This window comes from Macrobrachium rosenbergii, chromosome 15, assembly GCF_040412425.1.
Source record: "Macrobrachium rosenbergii isolate ZJJX-2024 chromosome 15, ASM4041242v1, whole genome shotgun sequence".
Lineage (NCBI taxonomy): Eukaryota > Metazoa > Arthropoda > Malacostraca > Decapoda > Palaemonidae > Macrobrachium > Macrobrachium rosenbergii.
In genome coordinates, this window is record NC_089755.1 from 51,406,798 (window position 1) to 51,416,797 (window position 10,000).

Genomic DNA, 10,000 nt, shown 5'->3' on the forward strand with positions numbered 1-10,000 from the left:
CGCCATTGCTGAACATTTTCCTTTAGCTTTTCATTGTCCTTAGTTCAGGCGTATTCTACTTCATGATCGAGCCGTTTTACTCTCTTCAAAACTTTCCTCATTTACCCGTCTCACTCATTAACCATAGCAGCTCCTACATAATGTGATCAGAGGAAGGTAAATGTGAGATAGGGAATAAAAAAAAAAAAGGAGTTGGAAGTAGTACAATTTGGAGGGCAGAAATATTTTTTTTAGGTCAATTCACTATGTGGTCATTTATTATTTACCAAATAAAAATTCCCGATTTATATACTGTAACATGTGTTAATATAGTTTTAATTAATAGAAAATGTGTGTAATTTAGCTTTCAATCTAAGTTTTCAATTCAAAAGGTGTGTTAATTCAGTTTTCAATGAAATCAGAAGATACTTCACGTTCTTTTGAATCTATAGAATTTCTTATCTACTTTGCATAAAGTTATAAAAATGTGTTGATATCGACTCCAACTAATAAAAAATCAGGTCAAGAGGAAAAGTTAAACGCCTCGAAATTGCATTTTGAAAAAAAAAAATGGTCTTTTTCTTGCGTGAGCTAAAGGCGATTCCTAAAATTCAGACATTCTTCTCTTTCGACACAAAACCGGGCCCATAATTGAAGCGTCTCAACTCGAGAAGAGAGAGAGGCCATCACTGAAAGTAAGGGGGTTGGGGAATGAATAGAGGAAAGAATATCAGAAAAAATTAATTATTGCCAAGTAATGAGTATCGCTTTACTAACGATGGAAGGGAGTCTGGTGCGCTGGTGGTGGGGTGGGGGTGGGGTGAGGTTGAGAGGAACAGGACAAATAGGAGGAGGATAGGGATACAGGTTGGAGCGCAGGAGGTGGAGAGAATGTAAGAAGAATGTAAGGGGAAATGCGGAAAAGGAAAGAAGGAATGAAATAAATATGAAAGGCTGCAAGGATAACAAAGTAGAAAGGAACAAAGGGAGAAGAAAGGGAGGGAAGGGAGGGAGGGAAAGTGTACAGTAAGAAAACAGAGAAATGTAAGAAGAAAGAAGAGTAGGATGGAGAAAGGACTACACGAAGAAATGAAAGGAACACGGAAAACTGAACTAAACTGAGAATACTAAACAAAGCTTCTTGCATTTCTTACTTGCACTTCTAAATAAAGGCTGATTCACATCATACCATCACGTCACCGACACATCACTTCACGTCACCGTCCCATCAGCCGTACCTTGTATTCACATTACCCATCACGATCCTAACCTCAGCGACTCATATTTAGCGTTAAGAAACTTGGATAAGCACCGTCCGTCACGTCAAAATGTCCTTTCCAAGAACACGTGTCGTGATGTGACGGTGGATGCCGTGTGCTTGATGGTGACGTGACGTGATAGTGTGAACAAGTCGATTTGATTACATGTAAGGAATTCTCACGTACTCTGACGTGACGTGATGTGTCGGTGACGTGATGTTATAATGTGAATCACCCTAAACGGGTAAATCCCCCTCTTTGGATTTTACTGATGGGCAACCGAATAAGAAGTGTACTTAGAATCAAAAAGGCGAAATTGAAGAATACCATTCGTTACGCATTGAATACCGATTCTGTAGTCTGTCTATTCCTAATGGTGACGATGATCACATTACTTGTGACGCCAAAATATAGTATTTATTCATACAATCAATCAACATTTACTCTCCCTCCTGAAGACAGATTAATCAACCTAACTGTTCAGATGATTTTGCACGAAGTGACAGACCGAGTTACAGTGTCAGGCTCCATTCATCGGACCATTCTTTTATACAGAGAATATTTTCCACGTCACTCTGTCGCAGGCATGTATACATGCATGAAAGCATTGCATATATGCATTCATGCAACACGATCTATTTCAAGTTTCAGTGGGGCAGAACATAAAGTTCAGACACTATTGCATTCCGTCCACATTGGATATGGAACACCAAAAACGGATCTTTTTAGGTGCTAGTTTTCAGGTGTACAATTCTGTTTGTATTCTGTTTGAACACAAACAGAATTTTACACCTGAAAATTTGAATGAATACGGATATATCTTCAGAAACAAATCCACTAAGAAAACACGATTGTTCATTCACTGTTTAAAAAACCAAGACTTTATAACGTTATCAGTACTGTTTAGGGAAATTGAAGGAAATACCAAATCTTTCTATCGGAACCAGACATTCTTTGGGAAATTGAAGGAAATACCAAATCTTTCTATCGGAGCCAGACATTCTTTGGGAAATTGAAGGAAATACCAAATCTTTCTATCGGAACCAGTACTACTTAAGGAAACAGAAGACAGAAACATTTCTTTAAATCGGAACTAGAATCTTTGGGAAACAGAAGACAATACCACATCTTTCTATCGGAACCAGACATTCTCTGAGAAACAGAAGACAATACCACATCTTTATATAGGAACCAGACCTTCTTTGGGAAATAGAAAGACAATACCAAATCTTTAAATCGAAATCAGTATTACTTAAGGAAACAGAAGACAAAACAATTTCTTTAAATCGGAACTAGACCCTCTTTGGAAAACAGAAGACAATACCAAATCCTTATATAAGAACCAGACCTTCTCTGTGAAACAGAAGACAATACCAAATCTTTATATAAGAACGAGACCTTCTCTGTGAAACAGAAGACAATACCAAATCTTTATATAAGAACCAGACCTTCTTTGGGAAACAGAAGACAATACCAAATCTTTATATAAGAACCAGACCTCTGTGAAACAGAAGACAATACCAAATCTTTATATAAGAACGAGACCTTCTCTGTGAAACAGAAGACAATACCAAATCTTTATATAAGAACCAGACCTTCTTTGGGAAGCAGAATCTTTACATGAGAACCAGACCTTCTTTGGAAAACAGAAGACAATACCAAATCTTTATATAAGAACCAGACCTTCTCTGTGAAACAGAAGACAATACCAAATCTTTATATAAGAACGAGACCTTCCCTGTGAAACAGAAGACAATACCAAATCTTTATATAAGAACCAGACCTTCCCTGTGAAACAGAAGACAATACCAAATCTTTATATAAGAACCAGACCTTCTTTGGGAAGCAGAATCTTTGCATGAGAACCAGACCTTCTTTGGAAAACAGAAGACAATACCAAATCTTTATATAAGAACCAGACCTTCTCTGTGAAACAGAAGACAATACCAAATCTTTATATAAGAACGAGACCTTCTCTGTGAAACAGAAGACAATACCAAATCTTTATATAAGAACGAGACCTTCTCTGTGAAACAGAAGACAATACTAAATCTTTATATAAGAACCAGACCTTCTTTGGGAAGCAGAATCTTTACATGAGAACCAGACCTTCTTTGGAAAACAGAAGACAATACCAAATCTTTATATAAGAACCAGACCTTCCCTGTGAAACAGAAGACAATACCAAATCTTTATATAAGAACCAGACCTTCTCTGTGAAACAGAAGACAATACCAAATCTTTATATAAGAACCAGACCTTCTTTGGGAAGCAGAATCTTTACATGAGAACCAGACCTTCTTTGGAAAACAGAAGACAATACCAAATCTTTATATAAGAACCAGACCTTTTTTGGGAAATACAAAGACAATACCAAATCTTTAAATCGGAATCAGTACCACTCAAGGAAACAGAAGATAATACCAATTCCTTAAATCGGAATCGGCACTACTTACGGAAACAGCAATTTCATTATATGAAAAATAGCTGTGAAAACAGCATCAAATACAGCAGTGTGTCCGGAATGTCTAAGCACAAATTACATAAGGTCATTATGTGGATGTACGGAGCGGGGAAACCTAGCAAATGATTGCCGACACTGAGCATTACTTGAGTATCTTTCAGGTATGTGAGCGTTTGTTTATTTATGTGTCTGTATGTACGGATTACATACACACATAGACACACTCTACAGCGATATTTTGGGGAAGAGGTCGCTAGTCCCGTACCCTTCTCTATCCTTGGTGAGACGGACAACCGTCAACTAACCGCCAGGTACTAATTAACTGTTACGTGAAAAAAGACGGCTGATATTGCAGGAAACCGGCCGAAGTTATTTCCCACCCCTGGGATTGAGCTTGGGGTTTCTCGGTGCGTAATGTGAAGAGAGAGAGAGAGAGAGAGAGAGAGAGAGAGAGAGAGAGAGAGAGAGAGAGAATTAATCATACTATTTGGAATAAAAAAAAATTAAATACATATTAGTCGGACCGGCCTTCTGGCGAGACAAAGGAGCATTTCCAAAGTTTTCTAAATAGCTTTTATTCGTAATATTTTAAATATATATAGCAAATTCATCGTTGAAGGCTTTCTGAGAGAGAGAGAGAGAGAGAGAGAGAGAGAGAGAGAGAGAGAGAGAGAGAGAGAGAGAGAGAGAGAGAGTAATCAAAGCACATACATGAAATAAATGTAAGAAATAGAAGACATTACCAAATCGTTGAAGGCTTTCTGTGAGAGAGAGAGAGAGAGAGAGAGAGAGAGAGAGAGAGAGAGAGAGAGAGAGAGAGAGAGTAATCAAAGCACATACAGGAAATAAATGTAAGAAATAGAAGACATTACCAAATCGTTGAAGGCTTTCTGAGAGAGAGAGAGAGAGAGAGAGAGAGAGAGAGAGAGAGAGAGAGAGAGAGAGTAATCAAAGCACATACAGGAAATAAATGTAAGAAATAGAAGACAATACCAAATCGTTGAAGGCTTTCTGTGAGAGAGAGAGAGAGAGAGAGAGAGAGAGAGAGAGAGAGAGAGAGAGAGAGAGAGAGAGTAACCAAAGCGTATACATGAAATAAATGTAAGAAGTGTTACTGAGATAACACCCCCAATTAATGGAAAAGAGACCTACTCACACAGGTAATTATCGAATACAAACATTTGAAATATTCAAATAAAATGCCTAGATAAAAAAAAGACTAAGCATAAGAAGAACGTCAAAAAAAAAAAAAAAAGTGGGATAAGCATTCTATTAACATGACTACCTTACAAATCCTGATAAACCCGGATGCAAGACAGGAGCTAAAGTTGTGGCTAAAGTCTGAAAAAAAATCTGGTTTTCCTAGATGAGGATCGAGCGTAAAATTGCGTGGTGCCTTATGAAAAAAAAAGAAAAAAGAAAAAACGCCTGAGTACATTGTATGAAACAGAAGCGTTGTTAATGCACCTGCCTCAAAAATGAAATATGGAACGAAGCCACCCTATTAAATTCAGCTTCTCCAAAAATCATGTGCTTGAATGAAAACTGAAGCATAGTATAAAATACAAGAATTATCAGTATTGCTTACAAATAAATCTATTAATAAATTATCACAAATCAAATAACCAACTCACCTTTGCATGACCCGTTGTGCGACAATATTTGACATGTTGAAGAAATTAATGGTCCCGTTTTTGGAGAACGAACTAAGAAGAAATTGCTTGTGGCTGCGTAGCTCGAAGCGCGGTCTTGCGCGCTCCTAAACCAGCAGCGAGTGGGAGGATATATCCTGGGTTTCTCAGCAACGGTTCCTGCTGAGGATTAATACTTGAACGCCGTCGGCGAAAGCTTTTCTTTGGAAATTCTTGAAGGATTATTTTCCGAGTCCTCACAAAAGAGAGCGATTTAAAAGATCTTCTATTGGAATATCTGTATAATTTTTTTCTGAGTTTTTAAAAGTAAGAGTATGGTCTCACAGATCTTATTAGGATGTTTATAATCACTTCTAATTAGCCTCTTGGGAAGTGATGATATTCCGGCGTGTGTATGCAAAATATATTTTTTTGAAATGTCCGAGTGCTTTTTTTTATAAGTTCACTTCAAGATTCACAAATTAACTCCGCACAAAATTATTAATTATTAACTGACTAGGAATAGGCGTCGAAGATGGTCTGGACTTACGAAGACCAAAGTGAACAGCTGCGATTTCGTGACGACTTAAAAAGACTTAAACCTTTCACACACTTAAACAAATAGCCTCTACTCGTTTTGATTCAAACGACTTTGTCATTCCAAGATCCGGATCCCTTTTATTTTTTGGTTAGGACGAACGGCGAGGTGACACCACGAGATCACTAATGCTTACGACACTTCTCGTACTCCGGCGACAGATAAGCTATCGTGCTCACGAGAGAGAAAGTTGTTGTATCTAAGAGTTAAAAGGTACAAGGCGCACTGTACATCTAAGCTTAATCAATACTGGCACTAGGGTATACACAATTATTTTATCACAATGACAGCGTCAAGTGATTGAAGCCTTATCTTACAAACGAACACGAGAAAACGCTTTTAAAAACACTTCAATGACGAAAAGTCTAGGACGTAAATGAGCCTCAACGGACAACCAGGATAAATACTTTGATTTTAAAAATCTTAAACTTTGGCAAGGAAATGAACGATTATATTTTTATCACACCTCGAAATATTCTTATTAATTATTTAATTTAACAGCTTTTCTTTCCTATTTTTTCATAGGCACAGATTATATCGACAAAAACGAAAGGTCTGATTTGTAATTCGGGTAAGAGAAAATTTTCAACGGCGCAATTGCTAATTCGCAGACCTGAGGGAAAGTAGAAAATAATTTTTATTTTCCCCAGGGGATTAATAGATTTTCCAGGTGATAGTAAAAGAGTAGAATATAATAGCCTCTTCTTGGCGCTGGCTAGAGCTGTTCACCTGCAAGAAAGAAAGAAAAAATAGTTAGTTTTCAAAGGATAAAATACAAAGTTTTCTGAAAGTTATAAATATGTTAATCACCTGTAACAATAACTCTCACCTAATTTTGAGGAAATATTATTCTAAAAAGCTGAAATAGACATGATGGTAAATTTGAAACCCGTGTGAAGCAATTCATTAAGTAAAATCATACCAATTAACTCAAATAAACAAGACATGCTATTCAAATGTTTAAATCTGTGTAAATGAGACCCAAAAGGAATGACTGGGACCAAAGCCAGCCGTTTGGTCCCAGTCACAAACGGGGCTCACAAACATCAATTTCAAGTCTCCCAATAATGCCAATGAGATGGCACTTAGAATCAGATTACAGCAAGGTATCTGACCAGGCTTCACAGTTGGTCAATAATTATTCATCACTGCTACAGGGAAACCTGCTAGGATATTGGTTACACCGACAAATGTCCTTCTCTCCTCAACTAAAATCAGTTCGGACTGAAAACACCGTCTGAGAATAGCAAAACGTATACAGTATATATTTATATATATATATATATATATATATATATGTATATATATATATATATATATATATATATATATATATATATATATATATATATATATATATATATATATATATATATATATATATATATATATATATATATATATATATATATATATATATATATATATATATATATATATGACATACATATACATAAAATTGCTTGAAAATGCCTCAGCATAAAGGCTACAGATCTAGCACACCACTTCTCATCTTTTCTCGCGGCCACATTTATATTTATATATCACGTTGTTATTCCCACGACAGAAATTATACACCGTTTACACATATATTCATACTATACTTAAGCACACAATAGAAAGCTACATGATTTTAATATAACGTCACACAAATGGAAACACGAAAATTACGAGTACTGAATGACGATACTACTTTGCCGATTTCAGTAACATATAAAGTGTAATCTGCAGCTCCTTTTTCGATTACACATGTTTTGAACTAAGAGGAAATGTGCTCTGTAAAAAACAACTACGATACTAAGCAAAAATTAGAAACAGAAGACATACTGTTATTGCCACCTACGGAGCAGTGCCGTTGCCATAGCAACATCTGACGTAGACGAACGTGCTCCTAAACATCCTACCAGCATCAAAGAGTCAATTTCACTGGAGGAGGAGGAGGAGGAGGAGGAGGAGGAGGAGGAGGAGGAAGGAGAAACGAGAAGAGGAGAAGGAGGAAAAAATTTAATGATTTCCAGAAGAGAAGGATAGAAGGGGAAAGGAAAAAAAAAAACAATGATTTCCCAAGCCCTCATTTCTCCTTGTTTGCGAAATAAGTTTCCATCGAAAAAGTCGATTTTCGGTGACTCGTTGTGAAATATTTTCTCCCTTTTCTTCTGGAGATGGAAATTCCTAAGATAGTCTGTCCTGAGCCAGGAGGGGAAAGAGTAATAGGCTATGAGGGGGTTTCTATTGATCACAGATTTTTACATTGCCACCCTTGCTCGTAACGATAACAGAGAGAGAGAGAGAGAGAGAGAGAGAGAGAGAGAGAGAGAGAGAGAGAGAGAGAGATGGGAGAGAGATGGGGGGAGGTACACATATGAATGAGTTTAGTTCGGAAACAACAGGTATTTTTCAAACCTTTGGCCATCCTACATTTGAGAATAAAAATCGATGCATCACCGTTTAAATGAAAGTTTTATAATAACAAAACTAATGAAAAGGTAAAATAACGTAGAAATTAGTGTCGCTCTCCTAGACAAAAACTCTCAATAAACAATCAGACAAATATCTTGGCACAACAATATCACAAAACATTATTTTACCTAATTTATTTCACAATTCTCCTCCGGTTCTGTTTTCCCTAACTTACGTCACTTCTTGCACTTACATCTATCAATTCCTTCGAGGTGCTTCCCACTCTATCTACATTCCAATTTCTGTTCTAGCGTTTTTCGGGTTTGGGCTAGACACAGACATTGGTTTCCTATATCCATGAATTCTTTTATAAAATAAACAAGTAAAAAACGCGCCGAAGTTTCTTCGGCGCAATCGACTTTTCTGTACATCGTATAATCAAGGCCACCGAAAATACATCTGTCTTTCGGTGCCTCAATAATACTGTATGAGCCGCGGCCAACGAAACTTTAACTACGGCCCGGTGATGGCCTGGCCTATATCGTTGCCAGACGCACGATTATGGCTAACTTGAACCTTAAATAAAATGATAACCACTGAGGCTAGAGGGCTGCAATTTGGTATGTTTGACGATTGGAGGTTGGATGATCAACAAACCAATTTGCAGCCCTCTAGCCTCAGTAGTTTTTAAGATCTGAGGGCGGACAGAAAAAGTGCGGACGAACAGACAAACCCGGCACAATAGTTTTCTTTTCAGAAAACTTAAAATGTCTACCAAAAATATAGCCCGCATTAACCGCTTTTCCCCCAACTATTTACGTCTCCTTTACCTGAGCCCATAAAATATCTTCCTCCGAGATCCAGTGTAGAGCATTTCCCCTGAAAAATAATAATAATGACAAACTAAGCAAGCAGCAACCTACTCACTTTTATTAAAAATGGAGCAAGGCGCGTCTTTTGCACGTTCTGCCGAGAGGACGTCGGAAAACTTTTAAATAGACCGGTCACGCTCGTTTTGGGTAACTTTCTTTAACTGCGCTTTCTGCATGATCCTCTCTCTCTCTCTCTCTCTCTCTCTCTCTCTCTCTCTCTTTCTAATGGATGTTATGTGGCATGGCGGTATAATATGTGACATTTCTTAAAGTAACCCTCTCTCTCTCTCTCTTTAATGGATGTTATATGGCATAGCGGCGTAATATGTGACATTTCTTAAAGTAACTCTCTCTCTCTCTCTTTCTCTCTCTCTAATGGATGTTATGTGGCATAGCGGCATAATATATGACATTTCTTAAAGTAACTCTCTCTCTCTCTCTCTCACATGGATGTTACATGACATAGCGGCATACCACATATGAATTCGAGTAACAAGCTCTCTCTCTCTCTCTCTCTCTCTCTCTCTCTCTCTCTCTCTCTCTCTCTCTCTCTCTCTCACATGGATGTTACATGACATAGCAGCATACCACATATGAATTCGAACACGCTCTCTCTCTCTCTCTCTCTCTCTCTCTCTCTCTCTCTCTCTCTCTCTCAATACAATGGCCGGAAAGATGAGGCGCGTATTTATCTAATGGTAAAGCCGCAGCAGTGTAGCCATTCAAATGACACTCTGAAATTCACACTGATAAAAGGGAGACAGAAAAATGATTGGTAGGTCAGCCGACCTTTTCCT

The 10,000-nt window shown here is 37.5% G+C and overlaps 1 protein-coding gene across 2 annotated transcripts in view; it reads right to left on the minus strand.

Annotated features, from left to right (window-relative positions):
• fray (frayed) overlaps nt 1-10,000 on the minus strand; it is a 353,939-nt gene that overhangs the window by 204,291 nt on the left and 139,648 nt on the right. For both annotated transcript variants that reach the window (XM_067117753.1, XM_067117754.1), the window contains exon 2: nt 5,337-6,660. In XM_067117753.1, coding sequence (XP_066973854.1) covers nt 5,337-5,371 — 35 coding nt within the window. In that variant the 5' untranslated portion in view covers nt 5,372-6,660. The remainder of the gene's footprint in view (nt 1-5,336; nt 6,661-10,000) is intronic.